The sequence below is a fragment of the Polistes canadensis genome, unplaced genomic scaffold (genome assembly GCF_001313835.1).
Source record: "Polistes canadensis isolate GaletaPanama2010 unplaced genomic scaffold, ASM131383v1 scaffold_66, whole genome shotgun sequence".
Classification (NCBI taxonomy): Eukaryota; Metazoa; Arthropoda; class Insecta; order Hymenoptera; family Vespidae; genus Polistes; species Polistes canadensis.
In genome coordinates this window covers 667420-691108 of record NW_014569613.1, presented here as the reverse complement: position 1 = coordinate 691108, position 23689 = coordinate 667420, and the positions used below count along the sequence as shown (strand labels likewise).

At 37.4% G+C, this 23689-nt stretch overlaps 1 protein-coding gene across 13 annotated transcripts in view; it reads left to right on the top strand.

Moving 5' to 3' along the window:
• LOC106786116 (ephrin type-B receptor 1) overlaps nucleotides 1–23689 on the top strand; it is a 95732-nt gene that overhangs the window by 12436 nt on the left and 59607 nt on the right. For all 13 annotated transcript variants that reach the window (XM_014747170.1, XM_014747165.1, XM_014747162.1 and 10 more), the window contains exon 2: nucleotides 19800–19879. In XM_014747170.1, the coding sequence (XP_014602656.1) occupies nucleotides 19800–19879 (80 nt within the window). The remainder of the gene's footprint in view (nucleotides 1–19799; nucleotides 19880–23689) is intronic.

Here is a 23689-nt window from a genome sequence, read left to right as displayed (position 1 = left end):
TTGTCGGCATATTGTCGACAAAAAAATCAAAGTCTCGTGCACGTCGAACAGCAACAGCAGCAGCAGCAGAAACAGCAGCGGGTGGGCATCATTAAAATGTCGTCGAACGTGAATAAAGACACGTGGCAAAAATGAAGAGGAGGAGAGGGGAGGGAGGGAAGGGAAGTTTTGCGAGAGCATTCGATAATGTTTTTCGCGGAGAGACACGATCGAAGAGAAATAATGTGAAAGGTTGACGCGTGAGGAAGAAGTAGATAGAAGAGGGAGGAAGAAGAGAAAGAGGAAGAGGAGGAGGAGGAGGAGGAGGAGGAGGATGACACGAAAGAGGGTTGATAGGAAGGAACGCATGTATTAATGTAACATTTTGTACGAATTTGCTCGTTTCTTTCTTTTTTCCTTCTGGATCTACATTTTAAACATGGGCTCGTAAGCACGCACGCACACGAATACCCATGCACCATACACATAGAGAGAGTAGCAGACAAGGTAGACACTCACCCTTTCGCGTACTCTTTTCTTCGATTCCTCCTCCTCCTCCTCCTCCTCCTCCTTCAACCGAGCGTAAAGTCTCTCGAGGCGTCGCGACGAGGGCGCGATCGTCGGCTGGTTACATTTCCTAGCAGACCATTATATTTCTCTCTCTCTCTTACAACCATACGCAGCAGACGTAGAGATAGAGAGAGAGAGAAAAAAGAAAGAAAAAACAGGTGAGAGCGGAATAAAGAAAAAAAGAAAGAAGGAAGGAGAGTAGATACGCGTGTTCGCGCGCACACGTCTACACCCATTTTCTCCCTTTTTACACCCATACGCCACTACATTACCTTTCCCATGCTCTCCGTAAGAGTATCTTGCTTCTGCATATTAATGACAAAATTTGTGACTACCCTCGACGCGTCAGTCGGCAGTGGTGGTGGTGTACCTACCAGTCACATCTACGAAAAATCCTTTCCCATACCTTTTTCTTACAACTCAAGGATCTTTCACTTTCCATAAAAAACGATAATTCCCCTCCGCCCCTCTCTGTCCTACTGCTTTTTATTAATCTACCTTTACTTCTTCTCGTTCGTTCGAAGCACCGTTTAAAAAGGAAAGATAGAAAGAAAAAAGAAAAAAGAAAGAAAGAAAAAGGTCTCTCACCTAAACCACTATTTTCTAATCAAACTACACATGTCAGATGGATAACGAAAATGAGGGACCGATAGAAATTCTTTTTCTTCCTTGTGACTTCATCTATTCGTTTCAACTTCCACACGACGTTCGACTACACCGAAGAAGTTGTCTATGGAATGAAAGAGTGAGGGAGAAAGGAAAGGAGAAGGAGAAGAAGTGAAGTCGTAGAAAAGATAAGAGGTAGTAGTCGAAGAATTAGAAGATGAGCCACTGTTTCCTAAGCACCGTACACGTCCGAGCCAATAGAATTTTACGAGGTGAGATAACCCAGGGCTGTTTTTCGTCTCATTGTACCCGGCGGTCGCCATTAATAATACAGGTACTTCGTAGCTGGTGATAATATGACAGAAAGAGTGAGAGAGAGAGAGAGAGTGAGGAAAAGAGTAGAGAGAATGAATGGGGGAATGAGGGAAAAAGGGAGTCCTAAATTTTCCCTTTTCCCGAAGATAAAGCCGTCCCTTTCTCACCATTTTCGCTTCTCGCCATATTCGACGCCATTGCTACCAGCTGCTAACACTTAGAACCCACTTTCTATCGCTTTCGAGACTCGCTTTTCATTCTTCTTCTTCTTCTTCTTCTTCTTCTTCTTCTTCTTCTTCTTCTTCTTCTTCTTCTTCTTCTCCTTCTCCTTCTTCTTCTTCATTTTCTTTTTCTTTTTTTTCTTCTTCTTCTTCTTCCTCTTCCAAAGACGATATTAACGTTTTCTACTCTTCTCCTATAAATAATCGATTACGTTCACGTGAAATACTGATACGTTTATCGATGTCATTTAGGAGAGAACCATCGTGATTAGAATATTTATAGAAATTTCCTCGGGTCATCATTAATCATAGAATAGAAAGAGAGAGAGAGAGAGAGAGTGAGTGAGTTAAGATCGAACTATTAATCTTGCGATGTGTACTACTACAGACTTTTGAACGAACTCGATCGAATCGGTTAAAGTAAATTAATCTGGGTACGATCTTAAAAAAAAAAAATAAGACAACTAGCTAGGTTCTCTTCTTCCTTCTCCTCAAGTAAATATTACTAACGAAGAAATAACGTTTGCTTAGCGGCTAACTACGATTAACGCGATACAAATGTTATAATTCCGTTGAGAGAAAAGAAGGAGAAAAAAAAAATCGTTAAGGTGGAGAGAAAAAAAAAAGAAAAAAAAGAGGGAGATCTGAGTTCGCTCGAAGGCCTTACGGGTTGGCTTCGACTCTTTAGACCTGGAACAAGTTTGATATCAAGCAGAATGCAGTCTCAGGTGCGCTTAAATGCGTTTCTAAAGCGGCATGCTATACATAAATACATGTATACATACATATATACATACGTAGTGCATGGTCTCGCAATCCACTTTTCCTTTCGAACATACACCGCGGAAAAATAAATAAGAAACTTTCAATAATCGTATCTAAAAAAACAGAAATGTGTATATTCCAGATGGTAAAGTATAGAAAGATATTACCGATAATTAAAGAACATGTAGGATTAATATTTAATAATAATGTATTTGGGAAATGAATATTGTTGAAATTGCTGCTACGTTGTTAATTGGCAATTTTTAAGAATGAAGACACATCCTTCCATTTACACGGGTTAACCGTTCGCGTTGATTCTTTTTTACACGGATAAAAATAAAAATAAAAAAGAAGCAAGTATAAGTTATAAAAACATTTAAATTGTACCAAAAAAAAAGAAAAATATAATGATATTTTAGAAAACTATAAAATAAGTTTTATTCGATGTCGAAATTTGTATTGCCGTATACGTATAAATCTCTCGCGTATATATAAAAACTGATTAATAAATAAAAAGATAGATGTAACGCGTATAAAAATTTGTAATCTCGAATAAGGTTAATGAAAATTTGGTTGTAAGTGAAGATATCATCGAGGATACGACGATGGTATTCTTCTCTACGTAATCAAAAGCAACACCAAGTACCCGGCAATCAAGGATTACGTTACTGTTAACGGAAGAAAAGCAGGCTCGAGTGAGTTTGAAAGCGATGAGATCGCGCGGATTATATCTTTCAATTATGTTAATATGTCGACTCGTTTGGTCTCGACTCGTGAAAAGGTTGCCGTTCACGTTTCTCTTTCCCTCCCCCCGTCACCCCACCCCCTCTCTCTCTCTCTCTCTCTTACTCTTTCTCGGTAGTTGGCACGACGCGAATCGTAAATTGCGAATCTTCATAATCCGTGTCATGGGTGTATCGACCCTGATGGGTCACACGAATGGATCTTTAGAGAAAGAGAAAGAGAGAGGGGTGAAGAAGGAGGGGGGTTGGAGGGTAAGGTAGACGGAAGGAGATGAAAGTATGGCTCGAGGGTGACTCAGGTTTCTCGTTATTTTCAATCGACTCGTAAAATCTCGTTTTTAACAACGTTCAAGCGACGATACGTTTCGGCTTCTCTCTCCAACGGAATTAAAAGATTCCCGCGAAACGATTATAGGGAAGAGGAGGAGAATGAGGAGGAGGAGGAGGATGAGGAGGATGAGGGAAGAAGAAGAAGAAGAAGAAAAAGTTGGAAACCGCAAATATTTCCTTCGACCGTATGAGAGAAGAGAAAAAAGGGAATGCTTTGCTAATGAATGCACTCATCGTCCTCATCGTACTGATTAACGACTTTCCGAACGAGCTGATCTCGCCATTTCATATTCTCTCTTTCTCTATTCTCTTATTTCTGTCTTGCTCATGCTGCCTACCCAAAAATCAATATCCCAATTTTTGTTTTTTTTTTGGGAGGAAATAACTCGTCGAACGAGTCATCGTCCTACTACTACTACTACTACTACTGGGCTTTCGTCGAGTTATCGAAAATTATTCTCGCTTTAAATATTATCGATCCTTGTTTCTATGGATGAATAAAAAGAAAGAAGAAGAAGACAGAAAATGGTAATCGAAAGGAACGTTATTATTCGTCGTCGTTATCGTAATATTTCGTAGATTCGTTTAAAATATTTTTCGAATATTTAATAAAAAAGAAAGAAAGTACTTGTATCTTTTATTTACCTATGTAACATTAAGATGAAGATAATTTTAAAAGTGAAGAATATTTAATTTGTTCATATTATTTAAATTTCTTTTAATGTAGACAGATCTCCGTAAAACCTTAAATGATAGTTATAATTCTATAAGCTTATTCCATATATTCAAACAAAAAAGAAATATAGGAAAAATAATCATTTTTTTTTTTCAAGCGCGGCAGATATAAAAGGGAAGAATTCAATTTATATTCCGCGGGTTGACTTTATTCATATCTTAAGAAAATCAGTCGAGATCTCGATGGAGAGGTTTTCGTTCAACATCCTTTTGGTATTCTTTGTTGTAACGGCACGCGCGCGTGCGCGTGCGTGCTAGTAAACGAAGCCGAGATCTTAATAAAGTCGAAAGTCAGGAGAAATAAGATGAGAGAATAAGTAGTTGTAGGGTGGATGAAGGGAATACGATGAAGGTGACACCAAGGGAGAGTGAGGAAGAAATTGGAAAGCATTGCGTTTGAGATAACTAGCTAGCTAGCTAGCTAGCTAGCTTGTGGTGTTGTCCGATCAAAATGCCAAGCGGCTTATGGCAAATAAGCGTTGCTCTTTATGGCGAACGCCACCCACGAGTCGTTTTCAGAATACGATCGCGATCCAGATTAAAGGAGTCACGTATCGTAGGTTGGTCGGTTGGGGTCTAATCCTAGAAAGAAATATAAAGAGAGAGAGAGAGAGAGAAATAGGGAGATTTCATTCTATGTCGTATAACCGGACGTAGAAAAGATAGAACAGAAACTTAGGAAAGGGGATGGGGGAGAAAAAAAAGAGAACATAAAACGAAAGATTATCCTGGATCGGTGGAGGGAACTTGTGGTTGTCCTAATAAAACTAGGAAAGGAGTGAAAAATAAAAATGATAATTGTAATCGGTGAGAGAGAGAGAGTCCCCCCCACTCTTAAAAACGAAAACGATGATGAGCTATCTACTAATAAAATAATTACAATATTGAGAGACCGATAATAGATTCTTGGAACGCATTAACCGGTCGAGATAAATCGCGCTTGCATTAAGAGTGAGAGAGAGAGAGAGTGAGAAGGGTGATGAAGAGGGGGAAGTAGAGAGGAAAAGAGGAGATAGAAAGGGTGGTGTGGAGGGGAAAGAGGAAGACCTTGGCTCTATGCTTGCTTGTGTAGTACTTACCTCGACCGAAGAACGTGTCGATGTCTAATATCCTCGGTATGTGAAATTACGGAGCCGCATAAATTGCCGATCGGACAGGTGGTCGACAAATGGAGTCGAAGAAAGGGATATAGGTAGTAGTGGTACGAAGCAAAAGGGTGTATATATGTATGTATATATAGAACTGCATACATATATACGTACTTACATATTATACATAAATATATGTACGTGATACGATAACCGGCTGAAGTAAACCGATTCGAGTATCTCTTCTTCTTCTTTTAATTCTATTTCTTTCGCATTTTATTTACGTACGGTCGTGTATGCATTTTCCTTTGAATCTAGACATATACGATAGATACGATATCCACGAAAGGAAATCATTATTTTTATTTTAACGTAACTATCTATTATTTTTATAAATGTAAATGCACGTTTATTGTTAAAGTGTTTAATTCAGTTAATTGATAAAAAAAACTTAGGTCTTGTAGGAAAAAATTAAGTGTTTTAAGAAAATTTTAAAGATGGTATTATTGATCAAATTTTATATTTAAGATACATACTTTAAATATTAGTCCTTTGCATTCGAGGGAGCTTAATATTATAAGCAAATTGTAGTAAAACAAATTCCCATTTGCTAAACAAATAATTCTGCAATAAACTTGCAACGATATATCATTGTTCGGCACTCTATATAACGATTGAAGACACATGTAATTATTGTCTCGAATAAATTGACAATAAAAATTTCATATACAACGATAGAACTATTATAGGAACACAAGGATTGACTCTTTTCAGGACTAGACGATCGCATGACGATCGTGGTCGGCTACGGTTCTAGCAATTTTCCAGTCATTTTCGTTGATCCCTTCGACGAATTGATGGACCTACTACTGCTACACTACTACTACTACTAGGTTTGGTAGAATGGGGAGAAAAAGGACGAGGAATATAATAGAGTAAAGGGTGTGGTGAGGAGAGGTGGGAGGATTCGGGAGGGGTCTGCGGACGAGTCGAACGATGGTCGCCTCTAACGAGAAATTTATTTTTTTTTTCCCTGTCGCTCAGAAATCGTGCGTGGATTAAAACAACAACAAAAAGAAGAAGAGGGTAGTAGGGTAAGGGGGTATGGAAAATTGACGGTTTTAGCTCTCTCTCTCTTTTTTTTTATCTGACGGCTAGATTCGACGATGCATTCCTTTTAAATCCCCCTCTTCTTTCCCCCTCCTATCTATACTTTTTATTTGTTGTTTCCTCTTTTTTATTATTTCAAAACGATCAACTCGGTTATTAAATAGTGAACAGAAAATATGCATATAACGAGTGACGTGCCAGTTATATTAACTTTTCCCTTAAATAATAAGAGATGTGACTGGCATTGTACATATATGTATGTATGTATATAGGTAGGTAGGTAGGTAGGTAGGTAGGTAGGTAGGTATATTATATATGTATAACATGTATACTATGTGACGATGAATTCAAGCGAGTTATAAACGAAATAAATATAATAGAAAAATAAGATAGAAACGAAAGAGTCACCAAGACGTAGCATAGTAAACTTGATTATCACCTTCTCTCTTGTTCGAGAGAAGAGAACGATTATTTAAAACCACGCCGAGTGATTTAGATGCTAATGCGGACACTGCGCTGTGACGGGTATCATAGGGAACGATTAGAGAATATAAAAGGGAAGAAAGAGATAGATATATATATATATATAGAGAGAGAGAGAGAGAGAAATAGAGGCAGACTATAAGTAAGTTTGAATTAGTTTCAAGCGAACGGAGAAGAAGATAATCTCAAGATACTTCGATTTCATTGAAATGAATGACAAAAAAAAGGTAACGATATTTTTATATAATTCTTTTGGATATTTCTTTTTTTCTTTTTGGCAAAAATAATCCATATCGCTCTGATTTTTCTTTCTCTCTCTTTTTTTCTTTCTTTCTTTTTTTTTTTAATCATTCTCCGCATTATTTGAAAGTATCGCTACTGTCACATCTCCTCAATCAAAAGAGAGTGAAAGAAGATAGTAGGTGATAGGAGAAGGGTTGGAAAGGTAGAAGGGGAAAAGCGTTGTTGGCGGAGCAGCAGTCGAGGGAAACAAAAGGTGGAGAATGAGAAAGATAGAGATAGAGATAGAGAATAAGGGCCGCACTTGAAAAGCACAATTGAAATTCAAGATTCATATGCAAAGAGGTTCACGAGAGAGAGAGAGTATATCGACGATGAACGACGGATAGAAGAGAGAGGGAGGGTGGGCGACGGAAAGAGAAGTGTGGAATGAGAAAACGAAAAAGGAAAACAAAAAAAGGAAGATGAACGAAGGGGGAGATCGGACCCCACCTCTCTCTCTCTCCACCCACCCTCTGCTGCGGTCTATACACTCCCGCGGTATATTGTTTAAATAATTGATTTAACACGTGTACATACATTATGCACAAAGAAAATAACGCTATGTAAATGTTAATTCCAGGCGTGCCTGCCTGCACGCTGTCCCATTCTGGCGTGGGCCGTGCCTGGGCTCACGGACCTCATCCAGACCTCCTTCGACCTTGCTTGCATGTATGCTTCTCTCTCCATATATATATATGTATATGTATATGTATATATGTGTCTCTTTCTTTCATTCGTTTACGAGACCCCGCAGAGAGAAGAAGGGGACGACCAGGTTTCGAATTTCCGAACATTTCGTATTTTCCTTTAGGAAACCATCCCATTGATGATGATATCCCATTAAACGAAACTTCAATGATCGATTTTTCCATCACGTTGATTCTCGCGATAATTATGGTGATTTGTTGAATTTTTATCAATTTTTATCAAGCTCATACTTCGATCTTTTTTTTTTTATATATATTATTCTTATTTTTACTTGTGTTGAAAAAAAAAGAAAGAAAAAAGAGAGGTATAGGAGCAGCGGTGTACAATGATGGTGGATGAAGAAACCTTTATTCCAGATCCGATAATTAAAGCACCCTGCCGTTCGAAATTTCGGCGAGAATTCGGGAAGAGAAGAATCGAGGTAAGTGCGCTCTCTTTCTTCGGTGCACGTTGTTCTCGAGTGCACCGTTCGAGAGGAAGAAAAAGAAAAAGAGAAAGAGAAGAAGAAGAACGTGCGGTAAGAGAGATGGGTCAACGACACCTTTCTCGATGCTTCGAGACTTTGCCGATAGGCCGTAGCTCGATGAAACGAGAGAAGATATATATATATAAAGAGAAGAACAACTCGAGATGGAGTAGGAAAACGATATAAGAGAGAAAAAGAAAGAAAGAGAAAGAGAGAGAGAGAAATTCTGACAAATTGGAAGGCCGTTAAACCAAAGGCATGAAGGCGTCTTTCTCTTTCTCTCTCTTTCTGCCTTCCTTTTTTAGAAAAGAAGAAGAAGGATAAGAAGAAAGAAAAAGAGGATGAGGTTCGAAAGAATCGAGGAAAAAGACGAGCCATGCGACGCTCACGTCAGGATGGTCCTCGTAGCGGCATTTTTAGAGCCGAAATAAAATCGAGGAACGTATATCGTTGTTGGTTATATCCGTTCTACGCAACTCCAGTGAACGTAGGTGGTCTTCTCTTCTCTTCTTTTCTTTTCCTTTCCTTTCCTTTCCTTTTTCCTTTTTTCTTTTTTCTTTTTTCTCGCTCATTTGATCCATCCCTCTATAGTCTTGTTTCCTTTTTTTTTAATCCCCCTTTGTTACTCCTACTCCTTTCCTAATCGATCGATTTCTGATTCCCTTTAATTCCTATTCATGATCAATGGTATATATGTCAACGACGAACCTATCAACTTCCTTCCGCTTTGTATATTTAAATATTTTCTTCTGTTCCTTTTTTCTTTTTCCCCCCCTCAGGAAATGAAATAGCAAACAATTCATTAGAAATATGTTTCTATTGTATATTTGTAATAATTATTATAATATTTATTTATTTTGTTATCAGTACTTTGGAACTTTTTAGAATAGTATTTTAAATATAATATAATATCGTTTGTGTTTAAAGAGTCAAAGTTACTAATTAATATTTAAGCTCATTTAAGTTATACCTTGTCAAACAAATTTTTAATGGGAAAAATCAGATTTGAAAAGAGAGTACTTTTTATTTATAATATATTCTAAATGAGATCAGTATTACACCGATTGTCAGTTTTTTAAATAAATAATCGATATATTTATAATAAAATATTAATATGTGTATCCTCGTATAAATTATTATTTATGGAGTGAAAAAAATATTCATATTAATTAACCATTTATTTATACAACATACTGACCAAATAAATAAAAATGAAATAATATACATTATTTTATCGAGATCCCAAAAAGAAGATTAAATCGAAATCACTTTGGTCATTCGAAAATCGTAGCAAAACAAGTCCAAAGGATGAGAAACATGCGAAGAACGAAAGGGTAGAGTACGTTGATCTCTTCTCCGAAAGCAAGAATGAAACACTCATTGAGCTTTCGCTTTCGGAGGATCCTCGGTTAGTCCGTCGTTCTATCAATAGAAATAGAAATCGGGGTTTCGTTTAATCGATTGTTTCGCTTTTTCGTGTCTGGGCTTGGTGTCTGGGCTCAAATTGGTATTTAAAATAGATACGATTCAGCATAGTGAACATTCTCGATGTCGATTCAAACATTTTCTTTCGAATTGTATGTTCTCTCTCTTATATCCTTCTATATTTCTTTTTTATTCCTTTTATTTCCCAGTCAGTTTTTTTTTTTGCTTTTTTCCCTCTTTTGTTTACTTTTTTTTCTTTCTTTTAACGTTAATTAGAGCAACATATAAGCAATGTTGAGAAGAGAAGAGGGTGTACTGTGGTGTGTACGTACTATCATCCTTGCTCGTAGTTTCACTTGACGAGAGTTTCACATGAATGACGAAATCGGAATAAATACATCGTTGAGTATTCCTACCTACCTACCTACCTACCTACCTACCTACTTACTAACTACCTACTATCAATCTATGTGTTTCCATTCGTCCTCTTCTTAATTAGTAAAGTCATTACGAGCGCTCTCTTTACTTTTTCCTAGCAAAATCATTGAATCGTTCCCTCTCGCGTTATATTTTCTCGAGGGATTCCCTGTTTTTTTTTTTCTTCAACATCGAGAAACCTACGTAAACTACAATGGATCATAAAAAGAAAGGATTTTATTTGTTTTTTATTCGATCGATCGGTGAATTCGAGATTGAGTCTTATTTCTTTTTGAAAATAATGTGATACCCAGTTACGATTGTTCGATGAAATTTGTTCAAATTTTTCTTTAATTATTAATACGGAATCACAGGGAACTTGAACATAAAAAGAAGTAGAACTTAATTTAACTAAGTTGGACGTTTCGTCCCTTTATTGGGACTTCTTCAGCAACTTAATCTTACAGTACAGCGTCTTTTTTTTATTGTGTAGACATACATTTTTCTTTTTATTAATATTCCAAACACAAAGCATCTAAACTTCGTTAAATATTCGATCGTTATGATTTGAAACTCTCAACAACACACTTTTTCTTTAATGTCTTATCTAAATTGTATCAATGTAATATTTAATACTTTGAGTTTTATACGAATACATATATACTATTAGTGTGGATTTATGAGCGTATATATGAGTTCGATTTAAATTATTTCAGAAAGATTGTTGAGAATAAGCTTTGCAAGGGAGAATAATAAGTAGAACGCTTGACAATATGGTTGTGGTATGATTGAAAAACAAAAAAAAAGTAAGCAAGAAAAGGATATTTTTCGTGCTTTACATAACTACTCTAATATGTATAATACATACTCTCTGAATATATAAATAATACGTAGATAAGTGCTTACATGATTTAAAACACATGGTAATGTCTCGATGGAACATCAGAAATCACCCGAACGATCGTGTTCCTCTAGTTTAGATAACCACGACGAGACGCCATTTTAAAACATCGAAGATCAGTGAAAAGGCAGTGCGCAATGCCGGTGAATATCGTTGAATGGTTAACCGCAAGATGGTTACGATATTCCATCGATATGGGAGTGCATAGAGTTATATAAAGAACGAAAGAAAAAAAAAGTGGTCGAATAATTTCAAAAAACACTATCGTTTATATTTTAACATTTATATTTGAATAATCGAGAAGGAAACGTTTCGTAATTAATTACACAATTTTAATGACTACTTCAACTGCACCACCAACTCACTTGCTAGCTTTTTTTTTTTAAGCTTGAAGCATAATATCGCTTGGACCAAAAACAAACGAAAAGTTTCGAATTATTTTTGGTGATTGTTTTTTCTTTCTCGAAAATTAGACAAGATATTAACATGTAATTTGATTCTTTATTTTAAGAATGGAACACGATGATGATGATGACATGTCTTCACGATTTCATAGAAAGATAACGTTTATAAGTTTAATTTTATAATTGTTGAAATAAATATTACGTAATTATATTATTTTAATTATCACTATGCAACATTACAACGCTTCAATTTATTCAATTCAATTAACGTGTGTTGTACGTCAATTCAATTGACATAGAAAAGATTACTATCAACAACTGTGCATGCAATAAATATATATATCGAATAGAAATAAACGTCAAGTATATTTTCTATCAATAAAAATTCGACATTAAATTATAATAGTACAACACAATAAATTTCAACAAAACAAATGGGGTTGGGGGGGGGGAGGTTAGAGGGTATATAGGAATAAAAAGGTAGTATATTGAAATATTTTCTCATTTGTCTATCGCATTTGTATTCGAAGAATCAAACACGATGACATATATTCCCGACTTCGAAGAAAGATTAAAACGTCGAGTACGCGAGATTGGAAGATTCCGAGACGAGCGAAAGTATAAAAAGGTGTCAAGCTCGGGGTCTCGTACTCGTTTGGAATGCAGTAAGTTTCTTACACGAGTTTAACGACGAACGAAGCCGAAGAAAAATTGATATCATTGTACTCGATCGATTGAGAAAAATAAATGTACTTACAACAATTCAAAAAAAAAAAACAAAGTAAGAGAAAATTGAAAAATTATGCGTTAAAAAAAAATCGATCGAGAAAATAAGTACAGGAGGTAGAGAAGAAGGGTGGGATTATATACTCAGCACGAGTCGTATCACCGTTAATTTGTCATTCATACATACATACATACACACACTTTAAGTCTTGTCTGGGAATTCTTTTGAGTGGGGGATAAAAAGTTTAAGAAAAGGATTAAAAAGTGTGCAAGAGAGAGAGAGAGAGAGAGAGAGAGAGAGAGAGAGAGAGAGAGAGAGAGTAAAATCAAATAGAGATACAGTGAGGTAAAGAAGAGGCGGGGGGGAGAGAGAGAGAGAAGGAAAGAAAGAAAAAAGGAGTTCGCGTTGCTCTCAGAAGGCAAAATCATAATCTTAATCGCTTTCGAGTAGCCAAGCAAGCAAGCAAGCAAGCAAAACGAACGTTCGTTTCTCGAGCTGGGCAACAGGTTCTTTCGCGCGCGATTGAATCGTGTCTTTCGATACGTAGAAAGAAAGAGAAAGAGAAAGCTAGCAAGCAAGCAAGTAACAGAGTGAGTAAACGAAGAATAAGGGTTAAGAGAGAAGGAAGAAATAAAGGAAGGAAGGAAGAAAAGAGAGAGAGGGAAAGATTCCGACCTCTTACCGGCACAACGTACGGTAAGAACAGGCTCGTTACGTCACACATCCATCTCCTTCTGTGACCTCGGCTATTGATTTATTGTCCAGCTCCAGAGCATTCTCTTCTTCTTCTTCTTATTCTTATTCTTCTTCTTCTTCTTCTTTGGTTGTGTACGCGTACGTAAGGATTTATATTATATACGAGATTCGAGAATTGAAAACCAACCAGCAGACGCATAGCGTAGGTTTATTTGTTTTTTTTTTTTTTTTTTTTTTTTAATTCTCCTATAGAGTTTTAATAAATAATAATTCTTTTAATTATTTATTTGATGTTTATAGAAAGGTTACATTGTTGAGATTATATATTACGTATTTATGAATTATTAATTATTCGAAGATTATTTTATTGAATAGATTCTATCGTTTATTGAAAGTTTCTCTTTTTTTATATATATAAACTTGCGTTATACAGAAATTAATAGTTGCTTTATCTAGATAAGATAAACCTATCAGTTTATTAATTTAATTACAATATTTTGTATTCCATTTCAAGATATGAATCTTTAGTTATAGAGATGTCATAAAAAGTTTGTACTTAATAGATATTCGCCAAAAATAATTTATAATTTTGGAGTTCATTAAAGCATTAATCTTAAATATTATAGAAATGAAACAGAAGAAACAAAAAACGTAGAAATCAATTTGTATCTGATAAAACAATATATTTCGTATTAAATAAAATAAATAAGAAATAAAATAATTTGATTATGCGTAGAGAGAGAATATAGTATTAGTCCAGAGACAATTGAAATAATTCATCGGAATTATTAAAATCATATACACGTTTCTACATAGAGACATATGTACCAACGTGTAAATGAGCCATCGTTCGTATATATGCGAGATTATATTCGTTCGAATAATATGAGGGATCGTGGATTTTCTCTATCTCTTTTTTATCTTTGCGGGCGGATCAAGGAATAGGAAGAAGGAGTGTGCGAGTGTAGACTCTAAAGAGTTAGGGTATGGGTCAGAAGAGAAGAACGGCATGTGCATACCACCGTCACACCCTACGACACACACTCTAAATTTGAAATTTAAATTCGGTGCGTCTCGCGAGAACACTCTTTTTCTTTTTCTCTTTTTCTTTTTCTTTTTTTTTCTTTCCACATTGGTTACATGAACACGCGTGCAATGACATCAGCGTTCACTGGGTAGAAAACGAATGGAAAAAGGGATGAAGTAAAGGAAGGAAAAGTATAGGAAGGTAGTATAAGGGAGGTAGAAAAGGATGGAAGAAAAGGAACGAATGGCCCGTTAAAAGTCCTTTCCGTTTCCTCGGTAAACACGCTCGAGAATAATAATTCGAAACTGACCCTTGAAACTTGTCTCTTATTCTTCCTCTACTTCGTTTTTTCTTTTTATTTTTATTTTTCTCTTTCTCTTTCTATTTGGAGCTCTCACGCTCCTTCACCTCGTCGTCCATCTTCTCAACCCGCACCTACATCTACTCTCTTTTCTTCTCTTAGTAAAGTTGTATTCGGCAAAGGCCTATCTATGTCAGTCGTTCGATATACGACACGAGTCACAATTTTAACGAAATCGAATTGATGTCATGTTCAAAGCGAAAGACCGGCCGTGCATCGTCTCCCTGTCAGCCTTTTTCGGTTTAAAATGTCACGCCACGTTTAAACCGGACCTTCACGATATCGTACATACATATACATATGTTGCGTGTATATATCTACAGATATATGTGTATGTATATAGATTTTAAATGATACATATATGAATAGTATGTCAATATAATATGATTTTCATCATTTTTCCCCCTATTTTCCTCTCATCGAGAATTAGTAGAAATTCTGTAAAGAAAATACTTTGCAAAACCGTGAAATACCAGAATCCGATCGTTACCGTTACAAGTTTTACAAAGCACGGTTAGAGAACGGTACATTTATCGGCCGGTAATTTACCGCGAAACTCGATCCGAACATTTATTGTCGTTCCAAGTTAAATAGTTCGATACTAATTACGTTTAACCGCTTCGATTTACAGCGTCCGTTTATAAAAGGTTTTGCCTAGAGTTAAATGTATGTACCCGAGTAATTGTAAGATTGGGAAAAGAGGATGTAGGATGTTCGAATCATTTTTTTTGGATCAATATTCTAGTGATATTAACGTTGCGTATGAAATCCTATTAATTACTTCGAAATTTATGATCCACCGTTCAAACGCTATTGGCAAACTTCCTAATTTCATTAATTTTAATCATTCATATGTATTTCCTACGAAACAAGAAAGAAAAAGGAATAATGAGATTTATCGGTCACATATTTGTTTAATCTCATGAAAAATGCAGTATAGATGGAGAAAGCTTCTTCGATCGTTTATTTTCCACCTTTTCTTTTGTTCCTTGTTTTATTATTATTATTTTAATTACGAAAGTTTGAAATTAGTTTTGGTCGACTTAATGAACAATTAAAACAATTTTCCTCGATCTTTTGTTACGAGCAAATGAATTAACTAATTGCTACGTTCGAAGAAGAGAAAAAGGGGTTCTTATTATTTAATTTGAAAGAAATTTTTATCGAGATCTTGAGCTTATATGAAATTTCATGAAACAGGAATTAGAGCAAGTGCCATTTCTAGGTAATGTAGGTCGCTAGACGAGAGCCGAGAATTCGTCCGAACATTAATCCTTTTAAATCATTTTAGTTGATTTTTTTTTTTTTTTTTACAATAAGATTATTTACGTTCGATAAAATGTTACGAATAGAGGTATCAACCTTTTTATCTTTTGCACGATTTTTTCTTCATACGAAATTCGAATGATTTTGAACTTTATTAAATTTATTATTTTCCAACGATACCTCTTAAACCAAATTTATCGAGAAAATTGAAAGATCCTAAGTCACGATCTTGTTACCTATGTTAAACAATTGACTTTTCGGATTCGTTGATAACGCGTTCTAACCGAAAAAAAAGAGAGAGAGAGAGAGGTATATATATATATATATATTATTTATATTCCAACGATATATTACTATATCGATGAAACTTTATTTTATTCAGGAGCGTGGGATAAAGTCGGGGATTTAAAAATGGCGGCTAGCCGCGAGGGAATCCGACGAAGACTTTTAAGTATTCAAGCGAGGTCTAACCTTAGGGTAAAGGGGAAAGATAAAAAAAAAAAAAAGAAAAATGAACTGTAAGAACGTTCTATCTCGATTTATCGTTCAAATCCTCCTCGCCGTTATTTCATTCGATGGAACGAATTGCTTTAACATAGACGTACACAAGTATGTATTATATTATAGTTGCTCGAATATTTCAATATGGCGTAGCAATTACATTATAAGCAGCAAACTTCGTATAAAAAGTTCACGAGGTGGGATATAAACGTCGTAATAATCTTTCCTATGAATAGGATCGACTCCTTCTTCATCTTCTTCCCTCTCCTCCTCCTCCTCCTCCTCCTCCATCTTTCCTCTTAACGCAAATTCCACGTTTCCTCGTTTGCGAGTGACATAATTACGAACATTTTCTCGGTCTCGTTGTCTGAGCACCGACTCGTAAATCCAATAGGGAGAGAAACTCCTCGTCTGCTCTCGAAGAATTCCACGACAATGCGACTATGCGAGTGACTCGTGTCGTGTGACACGTGTCCGTTGCACCAACTCGCCGTGCCACGACATACACCTATAATGCACGTGTCGGTTTGTTCAGTGCACGAACACGAACACGAGCACGAGCATAAGCACGATTGCGAGCTTACATGTTCTTTCTCTTTTCTTTCTTTATTTCGGCAGCGTATCTTCTTCTTCTTCTTCTTCTTCTTCTTCTACTACTACTACTACTACTACTACTACTACTACTACTATTACTATTACTGATACTACTACCACCATTGCTACTCTTTCTCCTCCGGTTGCTCCCTTCTCTAACAAGCTACGTGCTACGAATCGATCCCCGAGGCCGTTTGGAATTTCAAAGCGCTCTTTGACCGTCTTCCTGAAAAATTCAGAGGACGCCCGAACCGGTGTCACTGCTTCTTTTTTTTTTTTTTTTTTTTTACAATAAGATTATTTACGTTCGATAAAATGTTACGAATAGAGGTATCAACCTTTTTATCTTTTGCACGATTTTTNCGTTTGGAATTTCAAAGCGCTCTTTGACCGTCTTCCTGAAAAATTCAGAGGACGCCCGAACCGGTGTCACTGCTTCTTTTTTTTTTTTTTTTTTTCCACGGTAAAAAGAAAAATAATTTTTTTTTACCGAGTTTTCCCGTGCGATCTTAAACCTAAACCTTCTCGATTCTCTCGTCCACTCGACCGGGAAAAAGAGTTTCTCGAATAAAGTTTTCACTGATTTTATATACGAAAATTCTTCTTCTTCATTTCGAATTTGACGTATTTCAAATGTATCGCGAAATGTATCTATCTCTCTCGTATCTCGTTTGATTTATTTTATTATTTTCTTCTTTTTCAAAATATCTCAATCTAAATGTTATTATAGAAACAAAGAAATATATTGAGATCTTCAATTTCTTTTTTATAATTTTTTGAAATTTGATTGAATGACTGTTCACAATCAAAGGGTCAAAAACTTATAGATGACGATAACTCGCTGAATGAGGAGAGCACGTTCGCGTGAAAGTCAGTGGACCGAAATGAAGACCGACCACCCGGTTGGTTCGTTCAAATAATGGGTCAATCTCGAAGCTTCGCCGCCTTGAGGTATATTAAGGATTGAGTAAGGAGCAAGAGAGAGAGATAGAGAGAGAAATAGATAGATAGATAGATAGATAGATAGGAGGGTGGAATCTTGCTCCTCGAAATCGGTTGATCGTCAGTGACGCCGCGTTCCTATGTATCCAAAGTACTTCTCGAGGGCACTTAAATAAAGCCGACGGACTGCAAAGCCTATTAGACGCAATGAAACAACTCAGTAGACGTGCTAGCTAGCTAGCCCTCTTGCTTGCTTGCTTGCTTGCTTGTTTGCTTGCAACATTCTACGAAGATCTACCAAGATAATTCTGATGATCGTCAATCTATCTTTTTTCTTCATTTTATTTTTCTTCCTCGCAACAACAGTTTACCAAACATAAATAGAAAACACAGAAAGATAATACGCGGATTATTTCTTAGTGAAATCGGTGTCGATCCGGTCTTAACCTTCGTCAGTTACCAACCTTTCAAAAAGGTGGATATCAAATGCGATCTCTTATCGCTGCTTGGTATATTCTTTCGCACGTCTAAACGCATTCGCGTCTGCCGTGAGAGCCCCTGGGATTATTTGGCGTGTCTCGCGTGTGCGAGGGTGGCAAAAAAAGAGGTGAAGGAAGAGGGAACGAACGAATGAACGAACGAACGAAGGGTGACTGCAGCTTGGTGGAAAGAGAGAAAGAGGTGGTGGTGGTGATGATGGTGGTGGTAGCCGCCGGTTGAAGGGCGCTGGATGGATTTTGCAGTACGCAGTTTTCACCTTTGAGATTCCCATCCGGTGTGTATGTGTTTTGGGGGGTGAACAGCGGAGACGAATTGCACACAACGTCGGCTGAGGTACTTTGCCCTAGGAATTCAAGGACCCGAGGGCTGCCGAAGGTAGAAGGGAAAGAGAGGAGGAGGAGGAGGGTGGTGCAACGACGACGCTGAGCGTCGTCGTCGTCGTCGTTGTTGTCGTTGGGGTGGCGCGTCGAACGTTAGGGAGGGTGAGGACAAACTTGTGTTGAGGTGTGTAGGGGTGCCGGTCGATACGCTTTCTCGCACTCATGCTMCCTCCTCTCTCTCTCTCTCTCTCTCTTTTACCTTTTCCCTTTCCCTGTCCCTTTTTATCCTCGTCTAACTTTCTCTCGCTTTCTCTCTTCCTCATTCCCTTGACTACTACTCCTACTTCTCACCCTCCTCAGTAGGAGGAACGCCGCGACGGAAGCCGCCGTGCTGCTGCAAGGTGTTTTAGCGCGCTCTCGAGAAGCCGCCATTTTGAGAGGGGTAGAAAAGAGAGAGAGAGAGAGAACAACCCAACCACCCACTCACCCACCCATCCTCCTCCGGTAGCTAGCTTCAGCTAGCTTTCTTCTCGTTGCTTCGCTTTTGCGCGATGAACATCTCCACGCGTCGAAAAACAACGACCAAACATAGCAGCTTTCTTTCTCTCTTTTGCGTCCCCCTCGTCCGCCCTCCCTCCTCCCACCCTTCTTTTACCGAACAACGCTTCGCGACTCGCTTTTCCATCGGCCGTGAGCTGCTCCTCGTCGTCGTCGTACGCCGCCTACACACATCGTCGGTGCATTCGTTGCTACTGCTGCCTCGTCTAATTAAAATTCACGAGATATGCGCTTGCTAAATCGACGTGTACCACCACAGCACTACTCACGAGTCTCTCCCGTTAAAATGGATTTATCTCTCTCTTTCTCTTTCTATCTATCTATCTGTCTATCTCTTTCTTTCTTTTTATTTCTTTCTTTCTTTCTTTATTTCTTTCTTTCTCTTTGCTTACGGCCCTTCTTCCAATTATTATTTCCGTGTAACGCTCGTATTTACGCTCATTTCTCGACGCGTATCTATAACACGTGTAATTAAGCTTACACTCCCTCGTTCATTACTGTCTCAACAATGTTTTCCTGACGATAAACAAAAAAATACAAATATAAAATGATGAAAATGTGGAAGAGAGACACGTCTTAATTCTTTTTCCGAATAGAAAACAACGTGTCATCCAATTTTGATGTTCTATATTTTCTTATAATTAACAATGATTTAAACGGAAATATAATTTCAGAAAAATTCTATCTTATCTTTTTGTTTCTCTCATTGAAATGTATGACGTTGCATTATTTTTTTTTGTTTTTCTTTTTGATTTCAGTCGTTCTCCTGGACACAACGGCGGAGGCGAAGCTCGAGTGGACGAGGTATCCCTATGGACCGCAAGCAAGCACTCCTGGTGTAAGTTCATTCACGAAATATTATCGTTACGCATTCGTTATCGCGAAATATTTCGCTGAAATTAATCCGGGAAAATGAGCCAACGATGAAAATTAAAAAAAAAATAGAAAGAGAGAGAGAGAGAGATAGCAGGAGATAAATAACATTTATCGTATATCGGCGCATTTGGAATTTGTTCGTTCGTTCTTTAACGAGGGGGTAGAACGTGAGCACACACTAGTTCATTCCATTAAATCCGTTGCAATCCTCGTTCGAATCTGCCGTCAAATTTTGTTCTATACTCATTTTTGTCTTTCTTCCTCTCTCTCTCTCTCTCTTTTTATCTGCCATCTAAACTTTTAAAAGGATTGCCCGGGCGAGAAGCTTCGATGGCCGCGCCGTGATGGATAGCGACAAGTATGGCAACGTTATATCGCGAAAACCATTTATCGATAGTACGTATGTTCTCCTCAGGATAATAATAGATAAAAGAAAACACTGATTACGTGGTTTCGTAATAAATCTAAAATAGCGTAAACTCTAGCCACATATCTTCGAATAGAATACAAACTCAACCAATGATACAAAACTTAAACAAAAAAAAAAGAAAAATGAGAACAATTCTCAAAGGAAAAGTCAAAATATATGAAAAGTAGTGCGTCTTCCCGTGTTCTTGGTATCCCATCAAAGAAAATAGCGTAAGCACCCGTCCAAAGGATTTGTAAACGTTGGTAGGACGCGCATCATAAGGAGTAAATCGAGAGTGGGAGAAGGAAAGAAAAGGATTCCGGGGAGCTTCCCCGACACCTTCTTGGTGGACGGAAAGTACTTACGTAGCGACATCCCGCGGGGTAAAACAACGGCAAGAAGAAACAACCGGGTTCCATGGGGGTACCAGAAGCACTTTATGGTCTCGGTGCGCGCGGCATACGTGGGCTCCCGCTGGTCAATGCGACCTATCTCTGTCTCTCTTTCTCTCTCGGCGCCATGTTTGTTTTTCAGTTGTTAAGCGCGCAGCGGGCCGCCAGACAGGTTTAAATCAGCCTCTACCTCTTCTTCCTCTTTCCCTCCCTTCTTTCCTCTCTTCTCTCTCTCTCTCTCTCTCTCTCTCTCTCTTCTTTTTCACACTGCTCGCATATATCTTCCGTCCTTTTCTATCTCGCATCATTCGATTGCTTTTCTCTTTCCATACCGCGCGCACCACCGGCCCAAGAGTCAGTTCGCTGGATAACAAATTGCTTTTTGTTTGAACGGACAAATTAGAGAGACGACCGCCAACGAGTGAGAGAGAGAGAGAGAGAGAAAGGATGCGTTTATTTAAATACCGTGTGACGTACCGCCGTTTTCTCTTTTATAGAGGTAAAGTATATACATAAATACATGCATAAGCATTTATACGCGTTAGGTTTGTATGCGCGTATTACTTCCACTGAAAAGATATTTGAAACACACCAGGAATTAGTACTCCGAGTTTTAGCGTATTTTCTCTAAAATATTGCACTAATGTCATAAACGAGATATATCTCTTAGGTGAGATGTTTTCTTTTTTCTTTTTTATTATTGTTGTTGAAGACATAATTAATGTGGTCATCTCTTTTTTATAAGAAAATATATATGGAAAAATAAAACGAAAAAAGGTGTCTTTGAAGATTTTTTGTTGTTGTTGTTCGGTTTTTCCAAGCAAGTGCAACAACAACATCTCTCTAAGGAGCCCGGGTACTTTCGAGAAGAAATAAAAATTGTGAAACAAAGGACAAATATTTCATTTGGTTCTCTAGGAACAGAGCGTCGTCGTCGCGGTCGTGAGTTTACGTGGGTGTCGAACGAATATCTCGATTTCGTTCTTCGAGATCGTAATGATAAACCGTTCCTGGCACGTTTTACGGCTACGTAGAGATCATTAGATTTCCTTAGGAGTGTCTATACACGTTCCGCGACGATATAATTCGATCGGTTGCGACAAGTCGATATAATTCGATCAGACTTCCACTGATACATATATACATTTAATATAATTAATATAATTTTTGTCTTTTATTCACAAAAAAGATCAATCGATTAACGTGATTCCTATTATCAAAAATAATCTTTAACAGTTTAGATCGTCTCTTTCCATGTTTCTCATCTTAGTTTTTAAATAAAAAGAAAAAAATTAATTAATTTGGATCGAAGTATACTCGTACTTCGTTATTTTGCTCTAATTGTAAAATGAAATTTGTCATATGACGGTACAGACGAGAAAGCAAGATTTTCATTCTTCACGTTGTAACCGTGATATCTGATTTTTCGAAGAAAGTTTCTCTAGCTAGTGATTCTTCTTCTGGTACACGGGCGCCACCAAACAAATTTATCTCCATGAATCCATAATTTATGACCGCGTTTTATGTTGTATTTATGCATAGTTATCTTGCCCTCGGTCTCAGTCCGAAAGAAACATTCTCGTAGTACGTACACCTACCTATCAACCTACCTACCTACACCTATCTACCTACCACCTACCTACTCTTACTAACATAAGCTAAATATTACACATACGAGAGAACGCCGAATACGTTCGTTTATTTATTAATCACTGTCGTTCCGAATCAATGAGCACAAAGAAAACTTACGACCATCTTCGTTGTTTCTTTGGATTCTATGCGGACGGGTTCATCTCGTAATGTTGTTTTTTTTCTTCTCATCTAAACGGGGCACACAGGGTACATAGAATATTTTCTCGCTTCCGATCGTTCCGTTCGATCTTTTACTTTTCATTTTTTTTTGTTTGTTTCCCCCCCGGCCCCTGTTTTAACAAATTATACGACGTTCGTACGACTCTTTGTTATTAGTTACTACCTGACGGTCGCGTTTAAATAAATTTTCCTTTTTTCAAACGAAATGAAAAAAATGAATAAAAGACAAAATTTAGGAGTTTAATTTGAAATTCAAAGAACTCGCTAGTGTACCTCTCTCTTCCTTTCTTTCATCCTCACGATGACCTATATACCGAGGACTACTAATTTGCACCGTGTTACTATACGCGATAAGTCGTAATGAGCAAACTTCTCTCTCTCTCTCTCTCTCTCTCTCTGTTCAAATAGTCATTTTTAAAATTATAAAAAATTTAAATGGTTGTGCTATTGCGAGAGACAAAAATGGAATGAATTAATTAAGTGTCGAGATGGATAGAAAAAGGATAAGATAGAATGAGAGAGAGAGAATACAAGAAACCCGTAAAATCGAATTTATGTAGGTTCACGCGTGTGTCCAGCAGCGTCCTCTTTTTTCCAACCTTTTCGAACTTCGATCGTTAGTGCAGCAACGCTAATCGAACAGCGTAACGCTCTGTTTGAAAAGGCTCTTTGAGGCTGCTGTTGATTTTCTTGGGTGCTAAACTGTTAGCTCGCCAGCAGCAAACGCCAGCAGCAAATACACCAGCAACAACTTGCGAAGAGAAACACCATTGGATCGTTTGCACCATGCCGCTCCGGAAGCTTCTCCTTTTTTTTTTTTTCTTTTTTTCTTTGTTATTCCTATAAACTCATCCATGAAAAGAAAAAAAAAAAGAAGGACCTCTGACGAACGTTCCAGTCACTATCGAAGTGCTACTTTAAGTGGACTATTTTCGGTTCGTTAGAGAAATTCCGTTTCAAAAATCCGGACTCTCGCGTATCCTGTCAATGACCAAAATCATCAAAAAAATCCAATTGATTTAGTTTCGAACGATTTTAAGCACCAGAGGCGAACCTCAAGGACTCGTAACCAATTGAAACATGCCAGTGTCAAACTTTGACTATGAACAACCAGTGAACACGTGACATCACAAACACTGGACAATCTTCGAAAGAATTA